At 39.4% G+C, this 24,361-nt stretch overlaps 1 protein-coding gene across 1 annotated transcript in view; it reads left to right on the top strand.

Annotated features, from left to right (window-relative positions):
* Positions 1–23,484, top strand: part of LOC119262461 (Fc receptor-like protein 5) — a 43,979-nt gene extending 20,495 nt beyond the window's left edge. The window contains exons 5-11 of the mRNA XM_037534645.1: positions 2,431–2,599; positions 3,630–3,923; positions 8,745–9,017; positions 20,412–20,690; positions 22,748–22,996; positions 23,104–23,205; positions 23,346–23,484. Coding sequence (XP_037390542.1) covers positions 2,431–2,599; positions 3,630–3,923; positions 8,745–9,017; positions 20,412–20,690; positions 22,748–22,996; positions 23,104–23,205; positions 23,346–23,374 — 1,395 coding nt within the window. The 3' untranslated portion in view covers positions 23,375–23,484. The remainder of the gene's footprint in view (positions 1–2,430; positions 2,600–3,629; positions 3,924–8,744; positions 9,018–20,411; positions 20,691–22,747; positions 22,997–23,103; positions 23,206–23,345) is intronic.
* The last annotated feature ends 877 nt before the right edge of the window (positions 23,485–24,361 follow it).

Here is a 24,361-nt window from a genome sequence, read left to right as displayed (position 1 = left end):
ACAGAATAATTCTGCTGTAAACTGTAGAGAACTGCTGCACATTTACAGCAGAAACACTGCAGTGATCTACTGTCCTCCTTAAAGCAGTGGACTGCAGTAAAGAGTGATGCAGTAATTAGCTGTGATTTGCTGATTATATTGTGTGAGAGTCTGAATGTTGTGGTGATAGAGGACAGAGCTTCCCATCATTCCTTGCAGTTTTTGTGACTGTGATTTTTGTCTTAACATGTAATTCTTACTGTAAATATACGTCTGAATGCAGTTTACATGTTCTGGTATTCTAGTCATGGTGGTGTTTTGTGTTTCAGTAACTGGACCAGCCTGTAAAGTTATAATACAGTATGGACGCCATAAATAAACAGAAGTTATTGTTATTTCACACTAAACCGTTTTAGCATGAAGAGTCAGTGCAGCTCCTGCTTTGAACTCCCGGCCACTATAAAGATGTAGAACTCTGCTCTGCTGAGCTGCTGTGTTATTCTAGTGTAAAACAAGCTTTAGTCTGATAAATCATCAGAGCTCAGAGCTCAGAGCGGGTGGGCTACTATGCTAGCTGACAACATGGATCAGAACAGATTTAGATGAGAACATGTTTGAAGAACAAATAAGTGAGTCATTATTTTATTAAGATAAGATACGATACGATAAGATAATCCTTTATTAGTCCCACAGCGGGGAAATTCACAGTATTACAGCAGCAGCAGAGTAACAGGAGTAAGGCACTCAGTAATAGAAATGGAAACAGTATAACCTTATCAACATTATAAATAATACAGCTACACTGACTGTAGAGACCAGATGGAGTCCTGTGTTCACTGGAGAGTCAGTGACTCTGAAGTGTGAGATACAGTCTCACAGTAACTGGAGATATCAGTGGTATAAAGGCAGCAGTGGAACTGCAGTCAGTCAGTCTCAAACACCTTCACCATCAGATCAGCAGCAGATCAGGATCAGGATCAGTACTGGTGTAGAGGAGAGAGAGATAACAGACCCTCATCATCACAACCCAGCAACACTGTTACTCTCACAGTGAAAGTTAAGATCAGTGCTTTTGTACTGTCACTGTAAAAATGTGATTATAGAAATAATTTAATTTTAAAATTGAATTCCTGTAAGCAACATAACAAAATCATAACATGTAACCAGCCCATCAGTACTGCGCTTACAACTATAATTATATTTGTATTTTATATTTAAGGGTGGTTTAGTAGCTTCTAATCAAAGTCCATTTTCTTTGTTTTTATTTTTTTATGTCTTATATATTAACTTAATTGTACTTCTGCAAACTTGGGTAAATGGTACCAACGCAGAATAATAATAATGTACAGAGCATCAATCCTGTTTTTAGAATAAGGCTATTTTTACAGCAAAGGGTATTTTAGTGGTTTATAATCATTATTTAACATTTCATTATGTTCCTAAAGCCTTGACTGTGTAACAGTTTTACAGCTGACCATCCTCAGCAAACCTCGTATCTCCATTTCTGTTGATTTTCAGTTTTTAAGATCATTTGAAAAAGCTTTTTGGCCTTTATATTGTGTGTAAAGTTCATGAAAGATGGGCCAAAATAAACGGCCTAAAATGACTTGGAAAGAAGTCTGGTTCCATTGACTTACATTGAAAGTAATGTGTGTTTTTCCTTCTCCTCTAAAGTTTCCATTTGGAGATACAATGTTTTGTTCCGACAGCAGTGATATGCACATGTTCCTATTCAGATAATATTTCAGAGTGTTTGTTTAACCTTAGTGTATTTTGATGAAACACAAATTACAGACTAAAACTCAAACAGACATTAAAGAACCAGTAGGAGCCTAATGGTCCAGTGCAGTGGATCTCAGTGTGCTGTAGATTTTCATTCAGACAGTAAAATTACTCAGGATAAATTAACACAGTCATTTAAGAAAACGGTCTTTTTCAGCTTATCCTAGAAAGACATTAGCACATTATTTGTGCTACTAACAGTTAGAACTTTGTTACTGAGCTTGATTTGAGCTGCTGGACATACTGACCCAGTGCAAGCATGCGGTTCAACGTCAGTGCAGCAGAGTAAAATATTGGGAGAGTCTGTTCAACATAAATGATGAACTAACCCAACTTTGTGTAAATAGACCACAATATAGAAATATGTACACATGTGCAGTCGTGACTGACGTCTCTTTTTTCTGAATTCATACAAACACCATTTCATTTTATAGTAAATTTGTTTTTTTTAGTTTATTTTTATGAACAAAAACATGAACTAACTCTAAATCTGCACTAAATCTAACTCTCTGAATCTGCACTGCTGCTCTCTTCTTTCTGTAGATCTACCCAAACCTACACTGACTGTAGAACCAGAGAGACCTGTGTTCAGTGGAGAGTCAGTCACTCTGAAGTGTGAGATTAAGGTTATTATGGATGGACGTATCAGTGGTATAACTGGATAAACAGAGTGGACTGACTGCAGTGTCTCAGTCTGAGTATCACACTGTAAACGGAGACACTCTCACCATCAGAAGAGACACTGTGAATCATGGAGATCAGTATTGGTGTAGAGGAGAGAGACATGACAGATCAACATCATCACAGTACAGTGACCCTGTTACTCTCACTGTAAAGAGTGAGTCTGTTAACGTTTATATTTTACGTCTTTTCATGTTCACATATAAACAATTCAGTTAGTCAGTCTGTTGGAGACTCTAATGATTCTTCTTTTATGGTGACACTTTCGGTGGTCTAGAACAGTGGACCCCAAATCTGGTCGTGGAGACCCCCTTTGATCTAAACACTTTAACAGAAACACAAGAAGGTGTTTTAAGATGGGGGGACAACTTATATATGACATGACAGATGACGTCCTGCAAAATGGTTACTTTGTTTTTCATTTTATTTATAATTTGTGTCAAACAGATTGTGTCATACAGCTTTAATAATGTGAGAAATGACAGTAAAAATATCTAACTGACACATCAAACCACTGACGCACATCTTCTCTCTGCTCTCTTGTTCTGGACCAACTTTATGTAAATGAGCTGAACTTTATGTAAATGAGCTGAACGTTATGTAAATGAGCTGACCTTTATGTAAATGATCTGGCCAACAGTTTTCATCTCACTGCAATGAAAACACTGCGTTCACTTAAACAGAGCAGCTACTACAGATTTAGAAAGTATAAAAACACAAACTCAGCTCTAAAACAAGCTCACACTCCACTCAGGTTATTATAAAGTTCAGAATGTTTTATCATTTATTCATCTGTTTGTTGTTTATTTATTTATTTATTTATTTGTTTGTTTTTAACTGTTGCAATCCTGAAATCAGGAGCTGCTGATTCCTTGTTTCTTGCTTCCCTACATTTTAGTGTTTTCTGTGCTCCTAACACATCTGATCTGTATAATGACATAATGAACAGGCCTTTACTGGGATCAGGTGGGTGTGTTAGTGCAGGTAACCATTAAAATGTGCAGGACAGGGGGTCTCCAGGACAAGGGTTGAGAACCACTGGTGTGGAAAGAGACACCAAGAATTCATTTTCATTTATTTCTGTAAACTGCGTGGATGTTTCATTGTTTGTTTCCATTTCAGTGACATGTTTAGTCTCTGACTGCAAAATGTGCTCTAAGACTTTATTCTTTCTTGTGTTCTCACAGCTTTACCTACTGCTGAACTCACTGTAGAGCCCAAATGGAGTCCTGTGTTCAGTGGAGAGTCAGTCACTCTGACGTGTGAGATTAAAGGTCATGATGGATGGACGTATCGGTGGTATAAACACGATAAACAGAGTGGACTGACTGCAGTGTCTCAGTATCACACTGTAAACAGAGACACTCTCACCATCAGAGGAGACACTGTGATTAATGGAGATCAGTATCTGTGTAGAGGAGAGAGACACGACAGACCAACATCATCAGAGTACAGTTCCTCTGTTACTCTCACTGTAAAGGGTGAGCTCTTAACTATGATTTCTACTAAATGAAATTATTAATCAGTGTAGCAGGTCGAGGTTTTACAGCACTGAAATCTCTGGAGTTGATCTCAAATGTATCCAGGTGGTACCAGGGAGGTGCTAAGAAGTGCTCAAGAACCCCCTGAAAATCATTCAGCACCCCGTTAGCACCCGTGAAAACGTTGATTTGCCTTTTTATATAAATAATGTACCTTTCATTAGACTTTACGTTCACAAGTCTTTTCCACCTCCCACAAGTTTATAATTAATCTGTGTACCTACACAGTCCCTCACTGAGACCGCTGATAAAGGATCAGGTCTTTTAGAGAACTCTTAATCAAAACACCCTAAAATGCTGATCTTCAGTCAGACACTAATATATATACACACACTACTATTGCGAGGTCACTGCAGTGGATTATTTTAATAAGCTGTTTAAACACAAATCACTTCTTATTCCTTCCAAAAGACAGAAAAGTCAGAACTAAACAGTGAAAGTACCAGCAGCTCCCACTTTGAGTCAGTCTCTTCATCAGTTACAGCAGCGGCTTCTGTACAAGTGAGTTTAAGGACCAGCTTGACCTGGACAATGACAGTGTTAGTCCACTTAACACTGAGCTCTTCAGCTCCTCCTAGACCCTTGAATCCTGCTAGACCCCTGAATCCTGCTAGACCCCTGAATCCTGCTAGACCCCTGAATGCGGCTCCAGCTGTAAAACCCATGTCCGGGTGTTTAAGGCTGGTTTAGGCGAGTCTGGGTGGAGGTGAGAGTTGGAGCTCCTACCTGCTCGTTAGGGGCTTCACGGGCGGAGCTTCACTGCTGAACCTCCCGACCTGCTCTATGATCCCGGACGCCGCTTGGGCCGCTCTGGAAATCGTCCTCACGCACGTGATTTGCAGCGTCCACGACCCGCGTCACGACTTTCTTCCATCTTAACTCGGCAGCCCCGACGCGGACTGCTGACTACGACCGGCAGAAGACCAGACGAGACTAAACGATACTGTGGCGAACTATCGCGGGACTGAAACACACCTGGAGCACGAAGATGGCTGCCTCCAGGGGCTGCTGTCAAATTAAAAGTCCCCATCTCACCCTTAACCCTGCTGGCTACAGCTAGTAACCTGCATATATGTACAGAAAGATGCAGAAAGCACAGTAACTTGTTTTCAGGCTGTTAAAAGTTCTATATCCGAGTATTTCAATACTACATGATCAAAGCATGAACTTTCAACAACGAGAGGTTTTTACATTTTATATGTTCAAATGTTTGAGTAACGCATTTTCTGTTATATCCATAAAAATTCACTGACAAACCAGTATATTCAGTACTCCTACCTTCCGTTGTGACCTGCAGACAGGTACTTACACTCAGTGGCCATTTTATCAGAAACACTTACCATATAGGTAAACATTAAAGGAGCGTATTAATTGGACAGAGACTGATGGGCTACAGTCGGTCAGTGTAGACCTACAAAGTGCACCTTTATGTAGGTGTTACTGATAAAATGTCCAGTGAGTGGCCACTCAGTTTACACAGCAGGCGTAACTAATTACTGTAGTCTACTATGATCACTATTAACACAGTAGATGTGTTTGAAATATTTCTAAAGCATTTCATTTTTACTGCAAGCAGAATATAAACCAGCTGTGATGGTGTTTCAGAGCCGTGTCTACAGTGGAGACTCTGTCACTCAGAGCTGTGGATCAGGCAGAGTAAACCAAACACAGCTGATACGTTTCAGCTTCTTTGTGCAGAAAGACAGACATCAGCAGTTCATTTACAGAATAATTCTGCTGTAAACTGTAGAGAACTGCTGCACATTTACAGCAGAAACACTGCAGTGATCTACTGTCCTCCTTAAAGCAGTAGACTGCAGTAAAGAGTGATGCAGTAATTAGCTGTGATTTGCTGATTATATTGTGAGAGTCTGCCTGTCTCTGAACGTTGTGGTGATAGAGGACAGAGCTTCCCATCAGTCCTTGCAGTTTTTGTGACTGAGATTTTTGTCTTAACATGTAAATCTTACTGTAAATATACGTCTGAATGCAGTTTACATGTTTGGGTATTCTAGTCATGGTGGTGTTTTGTGTTTCAGTAACTGGACCAGCCTGTAAAGTTATAATACAGTATGGACGCCATAAATAAACAGAAGTTATTGTTATTTCACACTAAACCGTTTTAGCATGAAGAGTCAGTGCAGCTCCTGCTTTGAACTCCCGGCCACTATAAAGATGTAGAACTCTGCTCTGCTGAGCTGCTGTGTTATTCTAGTGTAAAACAAGCTTTAGTCTGATAAATCATCAGAGCTCAGAGCGGGGTGGGCTACTATACTAGCTGACAACATGGATCAGAGCAGATTTAGATGAGAACATGTTTGCAGAACAAATTAGTGAGTCATTATTTTATTATTTCTCTGTTCCACAGTTTCACTGAGTAACAATACAGGCTGATGCATTTTCATTCGTTTATCATGGTACTCTGTTGTATTTTTTGATGGAAATTACAGTTTGTGTCAAAATGAATTGAAAATATTAGGAATTTTAAGATGAGTTTATGTTTAATTTCGCTTCTGAAAATATTTGATGGGTTGTGAGACAAACACTGCCTCTGCATGAGGACCCTGACCTGAAAAGGTTTGGCTTTAAAAGAATGCAGTTACTGAGGAGATAAAATAGGATTGGTTAAAAAACAACACAGTAAAAAGTAAATAATACACATTGCTGTATATTATATTATATATTATTATTATTAATAAATGTAAAAAGTACATGATTAGATAAATAGATTGATAGATAGATAAATAGATAGATAGACAGACTACCAGACAGACAGACAGACTATCAGACAGACAGACAGACTGACTATCAGACAGACAGACAGACAGAGACTATCAGACAGACTATCAGACAGACAGACAGACAGGCAGACAGACAGGCAGACAGACTATCAGACAGACAGACAGACAGGCAGACAGACAGGCAGACAGGCAGGCAGACAGACTATCAGACAGACAGACAGACAGACAGACAGGGAGGCAGGCCATTGTTCACAGGTAGTAAAAGTGTAAGTCTGGCCTGAGAACAGAAACACAAGAAAATCCTAAATTGGATAAACCTGTAGAAAATCAATGATTGTTTTTTTTTGTTTGTCTCCTTTTTAATTACAAGTCATAAAGAGCGTAATTATCTGATGCTGTATTCTGTCAAAGTAATTGCTCCTCCTCCTTCTTGGTGTAAAAAACACACGACTCCTCCAGTCAGTTCACTTCAGTAAATTGTTCCAAACTGTTTCTTTGCATAATCTCTCCTGATATTTTTGTGGATAAACAATGCCACTGCTCAAAATGCACATTCATTAGGTCAGTATCAGGTCAGTATCAGGGCCCCCAGTCCTGCAGCTCAGTGGAGACCCTGTGCTCACATGCTAAATGCTTCTACACACACAAGCCAGCTTTACTAAAAGAGGCACTAATTACAGACAGTCTACTGACACTGTGGCCTGCGGGGGTCGCTAATGTAGTGGCTCATCTACTAACTATACTAATTGACATAACATACTGACATATGGTAAAGTAAATTTAGTTTGACCTGTGATGAAACAAAAACAGTACAAAGACAAAATATTAAATATTTCAATTTTGTCTTATTATGTTATAAACTTCATTGTTTTTTTGTAAATTTACCCTAATTCTGAAATCGATACCTGAAATACGCTCCAGACCTGTTGAGTCTAAATGTCACTTAAATAGAACCTGTCTGGCAACGTGAAGAAGGCTAGAACGTCTCAGGAATGACATGATGCCCAATCTAAAGAGACTCAAATATGGATATGAAACACACTCACTGAAATGAACCAGTCTGGAGTGGGTTAAAGTTGTTGCTGAGGCTCTGGGACTCCAGCAAATGTAAAACCTGGAGGCCTCAGTTGTCAGTAAAGTCCATAAAACACACTGTGCAAAAATGGCATCCATGGGAGAGTTGCAAGATGCAAACCATTACTGACCAAAACAAACAAAAATAACACAAAGGCTTGTCCAGCATTTGCCAAAAACTATTTAGATGACCCCCAAGACTTTTGGGATCACATTCTGTGGGCTGATTAGTCAAAGGTGGAACTTTTGGATAACATGAGTCCTGATACATCTGGCGTAAAGCTACCAGCACATTCCACCATTAGAGAATCACACCAATACCAGCACTCAAACATGGTGGTGGTAGTGTGTGTGACCTAAAGCTCTAGCGCAGTGGGGTTATGCAGCAGGACAATAATCTGAAGCACATCAGCAAATCCACCTCTGAATGGCTCAAAGAGACAAACTTAAGGTTTTGGAGCGGCCGAGTCAAAGTGCTGACTTGAATCCCATTGAGATGCTGTGACAAGATGTTAAATGGGCAGTTCATGTTCGAAAATCACACAGTGCAGCCAAATTAAAGCAGTGCTGCTGTTTTAAGAGTGGGTCAAAATTCCTCCACTTCAATGTAAAAGACGCATCACAACTTATCACAAACGTTTGATTGTAGTCGTTATTGCCAAAGTTGACACAACCAGATATTAGGTTTTGGGGGCAATTACTTTTTCACAATAGTTTGGTTGATAGGTTAGGTAGGTCACATGGTTTTGGTATTGAATAAATCTTTATCTTCAATAAAGGAGGGATCATTTAAAAGCTGCATTTTGTGTTTACTTGTGTTGTCTTTGTTTTAGAATGTAAAAATAGAAGTAGAAGAAATCGGGTGAGGGGCAAATACTTTTTCACAGCACTGTAGAAATCATCTTTATCTGAATTATTTGTTCTGAGGATTTCTTTCTCTCCACAGAGAGACCAAAACCTGCGGTGTCCATACAGCCTGATGATCAGGTGTTCAGAGGAGAGACTGTCACTCTCACATGTGACATACAGGGAGGAGGAGTCTCTAACTGGCAGTACAGCTGGTTTAAAGCTGGTTCATCCACTGCTGTCAGTAATAAACAGCATTACAGTATCAGCTCTGTTACAGCGTCTGACGGAGGAACATACACCTGTATAGGAGCAGTGAGAGGAACATCACGCTACTCACACACCAGTGAAGCCGTTACACTGACTGTATCAGGTGAGTGTGAAAAAGTTTTCAGCTCACTTAATACTTAACTAATGAATCAGAGCTTAATAAAACGTCTTCATTACATTGAATGATTATTAATACTTAACTAATGAATCAGAGCTTAATAAAACGTCTTCATTACATTGAATGATTATTAATACTTAACTAATGAATCAGAGCTTAATAAAACGTCTTCATTACATTGAATGATTATTAATACTTAACTAATGAATGAGAGCTCAATAAAACGTCTTCATTACATTGAATGATTATTAATACTTAACTAATGAATCAGAGCTTAATAAACGTCTTCATTACATTAGATGATTATTTAGAAGTTTAAAAACAATATTAAGCTTCTTTCAGAACTGGTCTATAACTTTGTACAGACTTCAGCTCACTGTAGTGAAAATACCACGTTCACTTCACCAGAGCAGCTACGGCAAATTTAGAAACACAAACTCTGCACTAAGACAGGCTCACACTGAGTCTTTTATCCACTCAGATTATTATGAAGTTCAGAAAGTTTTTCTTTTGTAACTTCTACAGTTCTGAAATCAGGGTTCGCTGATTCCCTACTTCTTGCGTCCTTGCAGTGTTTTCTGTGCTCTCTTTTCTGTAAATCATTATGATTGAAATTTTAATCATTATAACAGCGTCATGTTCAGCCTCTGACTGTAAATTATGCTCTGAGACTCTGTTCTTTCTTCTGTTCTCTCCACTCCTGTTTTTAGAATAAGGCTATTTTTACAGCAAAGGGTATTTTAGTGGTTTATAATCATTATTTAACATTTCATTATGTTCCTAAAGCCTTGACTGTGTAACTGTTTTACAGCTGACCATCCTCAGCAAACCTCGTATCTCCATTTCTGTTGATTTTCAGTTTTTAAGATCATTTGAAAAAGATTTTTGGCCTTTATATTGTGTGTAAAATTCATGAAAGATGGGCCAAAATAAACGGCCTAAAATGACTTGGAAAGAAGTCTGGTTCCATTGACTTACATTGAAAGTAATGTGTGTTTTTCCTTCTCCTCTAAAGTTTCCATTTTGGAGATACAATGTTTTGTTCCGACAGCAGTGATATGCACATGTTCCTATTCAGATAATATTTCAGAGTGTTTGTTTAACCTTAGTGTATTTTGATGAAACACAAATTACAGATTAAAACTCAGTTCTCAAATAGACATTAAAGAACCAGTAGGAGCCTAATGGTCCAGTGCAGTGGATCTCAGTGTGCTGTAGATTTTCATTCAGACAGTAAAATTACTCAGGATAAATTAACACAGTCATTTAAGAAAACGGTCTTTTTCAGCTTATCCTAGAAAGACATTAGCACATTATTTGTGCTACTAACAGTTAGAACTTTGTTACTGAGCTTGATTTGAGCTGCTGGACATACCGACCCAGTGCAGCATGCGGTTCAACGTCAGTGCAGCAGAGTAAAATATTGGGAGAGTCTGTTCAACATAAATGATGAACTAACCCAACTTTGTGTAAATAGACCACAATATAGAAATATGTACACATATGTCATCTAGATATTTTTGGCAAATGCTGGACAAGCCTTTGTTGTTGTTGTTGTTTTTTGGTCATTCATGGTTTGTACCTTACATCTCTCCCATGGATTCCATTGTTACACAGTGTCTTTCATTAACTGACGCGTCTTTTTTCTGAATTCATACAAACACTTTCCCTTTATAGTAAATTTGTTTTTGCTAGTTTATGTTTATGAACAGAGACCTACAGATGTAATATAGTAAAGGAAACTCATTTGGGAAGCTTATTTATTTATTTATTTATTTGTTGCACCCTGTACAGTATTAACAATCATACATTTAAATCTCACACATCAGGCCAACATACACAGGATTTTAAAAAAGTATTTTAAATTTCCTACATAAGTCCACACAGGGGTCCAGAGATTCCAGAATTTATCCGTTTGGTGACGTAGATCATAGGTCAGTTTCTCCAGAGGAAGCAGAGCTGCAGCCTGGGAAAGCCATTGCTCAACAGATGGTGGAGAGGGGCTGGCCCACCGAGTTAGGATACATTTTTTTGCCAGAAATGAAAACATTAGAAACAAAAATTTACTATCAGTATCAAAAATACGTTCCACTCCTGTTCCCAAAAGCTACAGGGCAGGAGACTCTTCTGAAATGGTGTTTGGAAGATTTCTTCTACCCTAATATGTACTCTGTCCCAGAAAGTGCCAATTCTTTTACACTGCCAGAACGCATGAAAAAATGTTCCTCTTTCAGTTTTACATTTAAAACACAAATTAGATCTATCTGGAAACATCTTCTGTAAGCAAACAGGTGTGAAATATATCTCATTCATGAATTTAACATTAAGCTCATGAACACCAGATGAGGAACATTTGGGAAACAAGTCTTTACAAATATTGCACCAGTCCTCTTCTGTGATTGGTTGGCCTAAGTCCCTCTCCCAGCCTCCTCTCAGACTGTCTGATGATGGTTTAACATGTTTTAGCAAAATGCCATAAATTGGTGAAATCACCCCTCTAGCCTGGCTGTTCTTAACTAGCAACTCTTCAAGGTCGGTTAATTCCTTTCTGAATCTCCCATCCTTAATAGTTGAGATGATCAGGTGACAAACCTGGAGATGTTTTAAAAGTCTGACCTAGGTAACTCGTACTCTTCTTGCAGTTGTATGAACGATTTGAACAAACTTCCAGAAAACATGTGGGAAATGTTTTTAGTCTCTCTGTCAAACCAAACTGAGAGTCCAGAGCTATTCAGCTGAAAAGAGAAATCTGGGTTATGGGCCAGGGGGGACAATAATGGTAATAGCTACTTACAGATGAAGAATTTGAAAGATATTTTGAAACAGGAATGGAGAGTTTTATTCAAATTAATGAGGACCGTTTTTTAAGGAGTGTCTCTTCCTAAACTAATGAAAAAACAGGCAGAATCATTAGACAAACCCCTTTAAAGCTCTCTATCAAATGCCAAATCAGAAATCACATGGACCAGATGGATTCCCAGCTGAATTTTATAAACGTTTTCGGTCACTTATCTTATATATGATCAGTATTTTATTGAACATTTTATAATTAACACAATTTACAAAGCCTCAGAATAAACAGTAGTAAATATCACAAAGTCAGGAGCAGGGAAAAGAAAGTTACAGTATGTTATTATTATAATTACAATATCAAAGATGTACAACATTGTTTATTTCCAAAACAAAAAGAAAAAATAGTAATAATAATAATAAATAATAAAACAAACCAACAAATAAATAAAAGGAGGGTATATATGTAGTGCTACTACTTTAACAGATGTGATTGGATCATTTGGACAGGTGTGCGCTATGAGGTGGGGTTTGCTGAGTCTGAACCAATATGACCGAGGAATTTCTGCCACTTCTTAAAATACTGATTAGGTGTCCCTATCAACCTGAAAGAGAGTCTTTCATAGGAGGCCACTATTTAATAACTCGTACCATTCACTTAAGGTGGGAGCCTGAGACGACTTCCAGTGTCTCAATAGTAGCCTCCTGCCTACCATAAGAGCTGTCTGGATCCAATCACAGTAATAAACAGTCATGGAAATCAAAGGGCCTGGATCCCCCAAAACATATAGGCTGGGTAGATAGGGATACTGTACCCCGATTATCATTTCGATGGTTCTGTGTAGCTGCAGCCAAAAGTCCTGAATTACCGAACAATCCCACAGACAGTGAATTAGTGTACCTTCCAAAGAACACCTCCAGCAAATAGGGCAGTCTTTCAAGTTTGCTCTGAATAACTTACTGGGTGTCCAATAAAAGCGATTAATAATTTGAAACTGTACAAGCCTAGTTCTAAGTTCTCTGGACATTTTCTTTGATTTCCTTAGAATATTTAACCAATCATTATCAGTGAATGTAACATTTAAATCTTTTTCCCATGCTGGTTTTAGCGAAGAGTGTTTGATGGACTTCTGTAGCAGAATATAGTAATACCTAGATGCTTCATGACCAAGGCCGAGCAAATTAAAGAAATGTTTTTGATCCTTTGCCTGTGGGGGTTGTGTACCAGCCCCAAACACGTGTAAGCAAAGACTGCAAATTTGGAGATACCGCCAACTCTGGTTAAGGGGAAGTCCATATTCATGCTGGAGACGCTCAAAGGATTTAAGAGAATCCCCTACATGTAGGTCCTCCACCATATGAATGCCCTGCAGTACCCAAACCTTCCACAGAAACGGAGACTTGCCAATACATAATTTAGGATTTGACCATATGCTGGAAAGGTTGTTCAAAAATGGACTGAATCCAACCAGCTTTGAGACTTTGCACCATACCCACTGAAGATGTGAAATGACTGGGTGATCTGACTTCACAACAGAAGGACAACTAATAACAGGAAGGGGGTGGCATACATGGCTCTCTATATCGAACCAAGGTGGAGCTCTTTCAGGGGGAAGTGACCATCGCACCAAGTGTCTCAAGCAAAAAGCATAGTGGTAGAGCAGGAGATTAGGTATGCCCAGCCCTCCCTGATCCACTGGTTTTTGTAATTTACTCAGGCGTATACGAGGCCGTTTACCATTCCAAAGAAAAACATTGCAAAGCTTCTCAAAATGATGAAAATATTTCAAAGGAATGGAGATTGGTAGAGCCTGAATAATGTAGTTAAATTTTGGGGCAACATTCATTTTAAGGACATTGGCCTTTCCCCACAACGAGAGATAGAGTGGGGACCACCTGTCTATTTCCGCTTTAAAATGATCCAGAAGAGGTTCTACGTTAACCCTACTCAGATCAGACAAATTTGGGGGGAACAAGACACCGAGATATGTTATTCCTTTCTGAGGCCATAGAAATCGTGAAGAGAATGCTGTTTTAGGGCAATAAGATGTCAGGGGGAGGGCTTCACATTTAGACCAATTTATTTTATACCCTGATAGTTTGGAAAATGAATCAATAGTTGTTAAGAGAGAATTCACCGATCTTTCGGGGTTAGAAATAAATGTTAAGATGTCATCTGCGTACAGCATTATTTTATGGGTCTTTTGGCCTATCTGAACACCAGGGAAGTCTGGATTCAGTCTTACAGCTACCGCAAGAGGCTCTAATGCCAAAGAAAATACAAGGGGGGATAAAGGCGATCCTTGGCGCACTCCTCTTTGTAGCCTAAAATATGGTGAAATAAGCCCGTTTGTAACAACAGCGGCTTTGGGCCCTGTGTACAAGATATGAATCCACTTTATGAAGACATCTCCAAATCCAAAAGCTTTCAGGGTCAGCAAAAGATAGCGCCACTCTACCCGGTCAAATGCCTTCTCGGCGTCTAATGACAGAGCAGCTATAGGTTCCTGGTCATTCTGAACATGCCACATGATGTCAATGAACCTTCTGATATTATCTGTAGAGTTGCGCTGATGGATAAAGCCAACCTGGTCAGGATGTACCAGTGTCTCCACTACTTTATCTAAGCTCTTTGCTAAGACCTTATCTAGAATTTTTGCATCACAGTTAATAAGAGAAATTGGTCGATAGCTCTGACAGTTATGGGGGTCTTTACCCTTCTTGAGGATGAGAGAGATCAATGCTTCAGACAGAGTTGGCGGAAGAGAACCATTTGCAAAAGATTCTTCATACATATTCAGTAAGTACGGGGTTAATTCCTTACAATACATTTTGTAAAATTCTACTGTAAACCCGTCTGGGCCAGGTGATTTGACGGTGGTTAAAAGTGTGATCGCATCTACAATTTCCTCCTCAAATACGGGTTTGTCAAGCTCCTCTTTCTGGTCTGTTGAGAATACTGGTAAACTAAGTTTGTCAAGAAAGGATTCAATCTCACCGTCATCCACCGCCAACTCTGTACTGTAAAGGTTTTTATAGAAATTATAAAATGATTCATTAATCTCTTTTGTAGAGGTTTTTAATTCCCCACCTAGATCTCTTATACTGGAAATTGTGCTTAAAGATTCCTGTTTTTTTATGTAGCTGGCAAGTAGTCTGCCAGCCTTATCTCCTTCCTCAAAATACCTCTGCCTGGCTCTGAAAAGAGAGAATTCCACTTTTTGTGAGAGAAGAGTATTAAACTCATATTTTAGTTGTGCCAGTTTGAGTAGGGACTCATTGGACAAGTGTATTTTGAATTTATCTTCTGCGACACTGATTCTCTGCTCTAATTTCAACTGTCTTGCAGTTCTATTCTTTTTTTGTAAGCACAGTGTTGGATTATGTGTCCCCTCAAAAAGGCCTTAAGTGCTTCCCAAGCCACAGCCACAGTTGATGCCGTAGGCAGGTTAGTTTCTGAATACATCTTAATCTCAGCATTAAGTGCTGTTCTAAATGCTTCATCCATCAGACTTCAGTTTAGCCTCCACCGATGAGATTTTATTGTTTGGGTGAATGGTTGCATATAAAGTGTCACGCAGGCATGATCTGAGATTATTATATTCCCAATTTTACAAGATAAAATTGCGGGCATTAAATGTTTTGGATATGAGGAAGAAATCAATTCTTGAAAAGGTTTGATGTGGGGAGGAAAAAAATGTGTAATCCCTTAATGTAGGACTCAAAGTGCACCATATATCCACCAAACCTAAAGCTTCGCATAGATTTTCAAGAACCTGCTTTGATCTCCGGGGTTGGGAAGTGGATGGTCTACTCCGATCGAGCACTACGTCCAAGACCTGATTGAAATCCCCCCTAGAATGACTGGGTGATTACCCATTCTATTTATACTGCACTCTAGATCTCCAAAAAAATGGCTCATCCAAATTAGGTGCTTAGATATTTGCTAATATTAATGTTTATCCCTGGATTTCTGCCTGAACAATTAAAATTCTACCCTTTCTATCTTTAAATTCTTTTTTACATTGAAATTGTAAATGTTTATTGATGAGAATTGCCACCCCCCCCGGCTCTTGGTTGAACCTTCACAAGAAAGAACATTGCCCACCCAGTCTCTACAAAGCCTCTTACACTCCTTGTCTGTGAGATGTGTTTCTTGCAAAAAGACCACATCATAATTTCTTGATTTCAAGAAAGACATTACTTTTCATCTTGTAATATTGTGATTTAACCCTTTCACGTTCCATGTGGTTCTGCTCAAACTCTGTGTATTTCCTAATTTAGCTGACATTAAATTTGACATTACAGCAGTATGGTGACCACCTGTCCATCATCTTCCAAATTTAGCTCAGTATGTAAAATGACCAAATCCCCAAGATCGTATTTATCCTTTGAATGAATAGATACACTGGCACTAATAAAAGGAGTAGAAATGACTGGGTAAAAACAGAAAAACAACCAACCAAACTGAAAAAACAAAACAAGATGATGTAAATAAAACAAATGGGCTTCCACTCTCCTGGCGCCCCGAAAAAACACCAACTAGGTCCGTGATCTGCAAGCCTGTGGCAGCGAGAAGGGCAGGGTCACCATCACAACAGCGAACTTTAAACAGTCTCTGTAACTCGACTAAACGGCTCCCTAAACGACGTGACAGGACGTGGGTCTCATTGTAACCTGAGAGCATCGACAAGGACATTATTAATGTAAGCGAGCAAAGGAGCTTAGTGATTAATATTGTCCAGACAACCAACAGAGCGGGATCCATAACAACCGTTCAATCAGTAACTCACTTCTGCACATGCGCAAAGTATCTAGAAAAGCGGTTTACATTTACAAGAGACCAAAATTCACGTAAACTATGTATAAACTATGAAGTGGGTAGTTAAGAGCGGCGCTCTTAAGCAGTAACGCACATAAAACCTGTCCGTAACAATATTTACATTACCTTCAAGTTCTCTGTTGCTAAGCCATGTTTAACGGCCAATTCGTCCTACATCAAGTCCAGGACTCCCGCGGTACAATGCGCCATCAGGTGGGGGCTCGGCCACCGGCTGTAGGGCTGAAATGAAGCTCAGCGCGGTGCGAGCACTCTCAAAACGCCGCTCTCCTCCGCCCCCCGTAGCGATACAGAGAACCGCCGGGTATTTCAGTTTGAAAGCTTTCCTGCGGCCTCTTGCATTCTCAACACTTTGCCGCAAAGACACCGTTTCCTTTGAATAGTCCTGGAAGATCCGGATGAGGTTGCCATTCCAGCGGATTTCACCCTTTTCCCTCGCCGCGTTGGTTACTGACTCCTTGTCCTCCCAGTTAAGGAACCGGGTGATGGGAATTCTCTCCGGCCTGTTGCTCCCCATACGAGCGGCTGCCAAGCGGTGACATCGCTCCACCACGAGCCCAGACGGGAACTCCAAGCCGAGCATCTCAGGAACACATCCCACAGGAATTTTGCTGGGCCTCTCCCTTCGCAATGCTCTGGAAAACCCTGAAATCGCAGATTGTTGCGGCGGGATCTTTCCTGCAGGTCCACTATCCTTTGCTGGAGACTGGACATCTCAGCGCGAGTTGCAGATGGACTCCTCAAGTGAGTCCAGTCTGCTCTCTGCACTCCCAAGTCGGGTAGGGACCTCTGTGAGTTTGCCCTCTATCGATGATGTTGTTTTCCTGATTTCCTCCAGGCTGCGACTTTGTTCGGCAGACATTTGCTTGAGAAGCTCGTGTATGCTAGCAATCTCTTCTCGGTCGCCCGCGCCATCTTTAGCGTTATCACGTTGCCTGGTTTTAGGTGGACTGACGCGTTTAGATGCCATTTTATCCAGCAACTGTAGGTCGAATAGCTGCTTGACTCACTCAGAGAGGAGATAAATGTAATCTGAGAGCCGTAATGTCGAAATTCAGAGCAAAAGTTGCAATGGTGCACGGAGGTCTCCCCCTAAGCGGCCATTTCTCAGATTGCGTCACGTGACTCCCTCCTCACCTCCAATTTCTGAGATTTATCAGAAAGCAGTTACACCCCAACACATCAATACAGCCCTCATTACACTGATTCTAAAACCACATAAACATGCTATTGACTGCTCTAATTATCAGCCAATTTCATTAATTCTGAGATAAAACATAATCAGTAAAGCGCGATCCATTAGACTGGAGTCTGTTCTCTCCTCACTAATAAGTACGGATAAGACTGGATTTATCAAGGGGAGACAAACCTCAGAAAACCTCATTTGGACCTTTTTATAAACCGATGTTTTAAAACAGAACACTGAAATAAAAAGCCTGCAGGCGAGGCGGGGAGTGTGGAGTCAGGACAACTTAGAAAATATCATTTCAGTGGATTATGGTTCAGTTATGTTCCCTGACTAAGCTCCTGAGATGTACCCCTGAGGGTCCCACCACAGTGAGAAAAGGGTCCTGCCCCAGTGACAGTGTCGTACCGCTCTGAGAGAGTATAGGACTATTTATTTCTGCCTGCATCTCTAGTGTGACCACTTGTCTAGTGTGCATCGCTAAAACGCAGCATGTGTGGTTCTGAAGAGCGACAGTACATGAGGAGTTGAAGACGAGTCGATGAAACAGGTCAACAAGCCTCAGAGGTGCATTAGCAAATCAATTAGCATGCTATGCTATCTTTGGCCAGCAGGGGAGCCGCGTTTTTTCCTCTTTCTCTTTTGAGGACTAAGTGAAAGAAATCACTGTGAGCTACAACTGTGGCTACAATTAGCACTATAGACCAGCTTTGATCAGCAGGGCGTGGCTGTTTTTCCCCTCACCTTTCAGAGACCTGGTGAAAACTATTTCCCTTGATTCCTGATGGGTAAGGGAAAAAACAGCTGCTGCTGCTGGTTAAACGTGTTAGCCAGTTCTTTATCATACCTTACCTGTCTAGTGCACCTCAGAAGGAGAAAAAACTGAATGAAACTTCAGCAACTCTGATTCTGGTGTAATTTAGTCATTCAGATGAGAACAGAGTCAGAATGTTTTGATGTGGAATGATGCATTAGAGAAAAACTTAATCACTTATTATGTCTTTACAGTGGTGGTGATGGGAACCAGCGGTCAGAATTACAACAGTTTAATGTTCTGTCCTAAACCACCAGTGAAGCTACACATGTTTTAATGTAATGTTGACAGTGATATAGTGGTAAATATGAAATATGAACAGCCTGCGTGTACAATCACAATCAAAATGATTATTATTATTCAGCCCCTTTACAAATTAGGTTTATTAGAAAAAAATACGTTTCAGCTGTTTGCAAAAAAACAAACAAGCACAATTTAAATAAGTACACCTGCCTTACCCTCTTCATTTAATATTGCCCCAAAGTTTTGTGCACCTAAAGCAACCTATTTAAAACATTACATTCATTTGGGCAGTAGCTGTGTTTTTGCTTATGAAACAGCGACATTAGAATAAATACAAATAAACATTAATTCTTTACAAGAAATCTTTGTTTTAAAAAAAAGTATTTGGTGCATTATACACAACGGTTTGCCTTACGTCCTCCAGCCATCGCGTAGGTTTGTTTGGAGAAGTTTGGAAATGGTTAAATAAAAACACAATCAGACATAAAATTACTTCTTATTGTATTAACATTATTGGTTCTTGTTATGAGGCTTTTCTGAGTAAATGAATGCTTACTGCCCAATTAAATAGCATTTCAAATATATTTTATAATTCAGGGGCCTAAGGTTTGCACAGTTCTGTACATCAGTAGAGAGAGAGAGGGGGGGGGTACATCCATCCATCCATCCATCCATCCATTTTCTAAGCCGCTTCTCCATCAGGGTCGTGGGGGGTGCTGTGGGGGAGGGGTACAGTCAAATGCAAATTATGCTTTGATGATGAAAGTTAACAATAAGTTAACATCCTCTACAGAGAACAAAGTTCTGCACATTTAAAGCACAAAAAACGGGGCTTGTGCAAAAGAAAAAAGGCAAATTTTATATTTTGTTTTTAAATTTTATTTCCTCTAACAGTTTAAATTCAGCAGATAAATAGAATCGGTGCACTAAGATTTCAGGACATATGCCATATTTATGTGTCCTCTGTAGAGGATGTTTTCACTTATTTCACTTACAAAATCAACCAAACAAAGTATCATAGCTGAGGTTATTAATGTCATTATGCTCCACCCACTGGAGTCACTGTACATTATGTGTGAGGCTGAAACACTGCAGGAATGAAATGATCAGACTGTGCTGTAGGGATGAGAAGATCCCTATAAAGAACTGAACTGAAAGACTGAAAATTTGTTAGCCTGTTAGTTTGTTGTGTCTCTCTAGCCCTTTAAGTTCCATTAGGACTCATTTACATGGAAACTGTGAGGTTAATCTGCTGTTTAATGGACTCATAAGGCTTAATGAATCATTTACCGTGCGTTAAACATGTTAGTTAGATGAATGAGCCAATAGAAATTGTCCAAAATTACCTTGTAATAAAGTTATGACTTGTTACATTAAAGTACACAGAAATATGAGATTTAGTTACTGCAGAGACATTTGATGCATTTGTGCTAGTAATTTATTTATTTATGTATTTTTGGCAGTTTGTTTTGTGTATATATTGATGCTAGAGTCTGTATTTTACAGGTACGACCCGTTCAGACTCTCTGACAGTCAGTCCCAGTAGAGCTCAACATTTTAGTGCTGACTCTCTCTCACTGAGCTGTGAGGAACAGAGTAACTCTACTGGATGGAGAGTGAGACGATACACACACAGTGAGAAGGTGTCAGATTGTTCATCAGGCTGGGGATCAGTTACAGGATCTACATGCAACATCAGCTCCCTCAGCACATCCCACACTGGAGTGTACTGGTGTGAGTCTGAATCTGGAGAGAGCAGCAATCCTGTCAGCATCACAGTGACCAGTGAGTCTGTATTATTTCATCAGCATCACTTTTGTACAAACCTCAATGTTTGTGTCACATGTGGTCATATTGTCAAAGAAAACCGAGAGTTAATGGAGTATTGTAGATATTCAATAGGCTTAAAAGTCAAATTGTAAATAAAGATTTTCAATATGCAAACAAGCATTTCTTCAACATTATTCATGTTTTATAAGAACCATGAGAGATCTGAACTCTGTTCTCCACTAGAGGGCAGTGAAGAGCCAGCATCTTTTGTTTTGGTCAGAGTTTGTTATCTTTTTAGTCCAATGAAGGAAGCAGAGAAAGACCACTAAAGCTGGTTAAAGACTACAGCACACTCTACCAGAAGCTCAGCACTGCCTGGGGAGCAGATGTAGCAAAGCGCAGCTCATATAAATTTGTTAGAGTAAAACTTTCAACATCGTTTAGGTTTGGAATCAGTTAAATAAAGTTTCACACACTTGCTGTTTTCCAGCTAAAAGGTTCAAGAAATCCACACGTTTGTCTGTTTATCTTAAAGACTTTACAGCCACATCTTTCCCACTGTAAAGTTCAAGCCACTTACTGTGGATTGGTGGTCTGGGTTTAGTATGGTACGGTAATAGAAAGATGCTGAGTGGTGTCACTGTCTGTGGTTACTGTCTCCTGGCGTGTCCAGCATACGGCAGCCTTGGGGGGATTACACTGGACACATTTTCAGATTGAGGTAAAATCATCGGGTGGGATCTCACTTCACTGATTTTCTGGATTTTCTTTCTCCTCCTGCCAACGTGCTGCTAGTGTAGAAAGTTCTACCACCCAGGATCAACAAATGATTGAGTATCCACTGTTTCCCGATTCAGGAGGTGTTTCATATGGATACACACACTAGGAGACTAAATAGAGGACTAAAATGATCAAAGAACTGTCAGAACTTTTTCCAAAACCACAGGCGTTGATCTCACACAACGTCAGGACATTCATGCATTCCCAGGCTGAGCGAGGGCTCAGTCTCTCATCTTGGATGCGTCTCTCCCAGCTGATGTTATTTTCTTCTGACTTCCCTCTGGCAAGAACTTTCAAAGCAGCACAGTGTGCATCACCCGTCAGCTAACACTGATTGGCCCTGTACTCCCTGTTTATATTTATATTGAATATATTGCGTCTTGCACCTTTTCCCACAGCACAGGGACATTTTGTGTCACGGTTTATCTAGAAAATTCTATAAGATGTATCTCATAAATATAACTGTTCTGGGAAAGTGTGTATATATTGCAGCTTTACACTGTAGTGTTCAATAGTTTACTGTTTGTATTTCCCCTCTTTTGATCTCTTACATTGATCTCCTGTATTTCTCTACATAGTACTACACTTAACTACACTGTGTAATGTCAGTGCAACTACTGCCCTCTATCTCATTCTTCTCTGACAGTCATCTGGATGTTTGGTGACACTTTTTTATTTATTGTTACTTGTTGTCTGGTGTATTTGTCTAGTATGTGCAATACCCCTCTTGTGTGTGTCTCCTTCCCCTGTTGCCCCCTGTGCACTTCTATTTACACTTATCCTTCAATACGTAGAAGCCTGCTGCTCTAGTGAATGAGTTTAATTGGGTTTTTGAATGCCCTCTATTCTAAATACATATGAATATAAACCAAACTTGAATATTGAATGAGGCCATTGATGAGTTGGACATTGTTTTCACACAAATGAAATACATTATATCAGCCTAAGTACTTATACATATTAAATATATTGATGTAATGTATTATAATAATGTGGATGTTCACATTTGAATCAAGTAAATTTAAAGCAACCTTTAAGCAACTTTTTTCAGTTTAAAGGCCCTCCAGATGGAAGTAAAATGACAGAGTAGTACCAGTAAAAGAGGAAGTTACTCCAGGACTAAACTCCTGAAAGTTTTTCTACTGAAAATTTTACTGTGTGAAAATACATAAAGAATTTGTATCAATCCCACATTTACATATTTAGATCTGTCAGTACAGAGATCTCTGAGTTATAGTTCCTGTATTCTCTACAAATTCTTTCTTCAGTGTTGTTCTTACTCTGTCCTGCAGATGGTGCTGTGATTCTGGACAGTCCTGTTCATCCTGTGACTGAGGGAGATCCTCTGACTCTGCGCTGTTTATATCGTGACCCAAAGCCCTCAAACCTCACAGCTGAGCTCTATAAAGATGGATCACTCCTCCAGACTCAGACTACAGGAGAGATGACCATCCGTACTGTCTCAAGGTCACATGAAGGTCTCTACCACTGTAAACACCCAGAGAAAGGAAAGTCTCCACAGAGCTGGATCTCAGTCACAGGTTTACTGATTTTAACAGAAAGCATTTAAATTTTTTATTTGTTTTTTATTATTTTGTAATATCATCTGTCCAACGCTTACAACACTGCAGTTATTATTGTGTTTCAGGAGCTTCGTTCTCCGTCTCCAGTCTGCTCAGTAGTTTAATGGCAGTGTCTCCGTATGTGCTGGTGACCATTGTGCTGGGGGTCAAATGCTACAGAGCTCAAGGTGAGAACTCACAGTCTTCCTGTGGGTCACTTATAACAAACACACTCAGATGGACCTTTCAATATTAGCTAATATTCCCTATTAATATATGAACTTGAGCTTTGACTCATTAGTAATGTCCATCACTGTGTATTTCACAGCTAGACCTGATGAGGAGAACAAGCAGTGACAGAAGCTGGAGCATGATGATGAGTGTCATGAGTTTTACATTAGAATTATTCAACTGTGTGTTTTAAACCTCTTTCTCTCTTATTCACAGTAAATCAGGTTCATACTTAATGAATATTTTTGCACGTCTTCATTTGTTTGTCACTATTAATATTTTTATTTTTTCAATTCTGTCTTTATAAACAGTTGATACTGGCTTGCTTAAGCACAGAATATTTTATTGTTATAGTGTAATAAACATTGTACTTTCATCATAAATATGCAAGAGTAGTGTTGATGTAGTTTAATTTATCTCCTTTTAAAATATAATCACATTGGAACAGTTTGCATGTTTTATCTAAGCTAAGAGTTTATTAATTTATTAAGATGTATTTTTCTTTTATAATTGTTTTTGTAGTTGTTATCGTGGTATTTTATCATCTGTAGTATCTTTTTTCAGTCATATCTCCTTTCGTTTGAAGGCTAGACATAACTGAAGTGTGATTCTGTATAGTTTGCTTTTGATTTTTAATAAATTTTAATAATAACAGCAGAATTATTGTTGTTCTTTCTATTCCATTGATGTATCTACTCCAAATGTATGAGGCCTGATATTAAATATGTTTAGTATCCTTATTTTGGTAGTAGTACCTACCACTCAGAACCTGTATGGGCATTTCATATGTTCTCGAATGGTGTTGCCTCTGTGGACTATTTCACTCCTAATTTGTTATGAACGTTCAGTTGTTCTCTGTTCTGTAAGCGCTGATAATCTCTGCACAACTGAACTCCCAGACATCAACAGATTTTGATGACCAGCGTACTTTGATGTGAAAATGCACGTCTGTAGTTAAAGGTTGTAAGTTGCATGCAACATATTTTCTTTGTGACTTGACAGTTGAAGATCAAGGTAATTGCTAATGTGTTGCTAGGTGGTTGGCATGGTGTCCGGGGTGGTTGCTATGGTATTACAGGTGGTTGTTAAGCTGCTGCCACATGACTGCTATGG

The sequence above is a fragment of the Pygocentrus nattereri genome, chromosome 2 (assembly GCF_015220715.1).
Source record: "Pygocentrus nattereri isolate fPygNat1 chromosome 2, fPygNat1.pri, whole genome shotgun sequence".
Lineage (NCBI taxonomy): Eukaryota > Metazoa > Chordata > Actinopteri > Characiformes > Serrasalmidae > Pygocentrus > Pygocentrus nattereri.
This window is presented reverse-complemented; position numbering and strand designations above follow the sequence as displayed.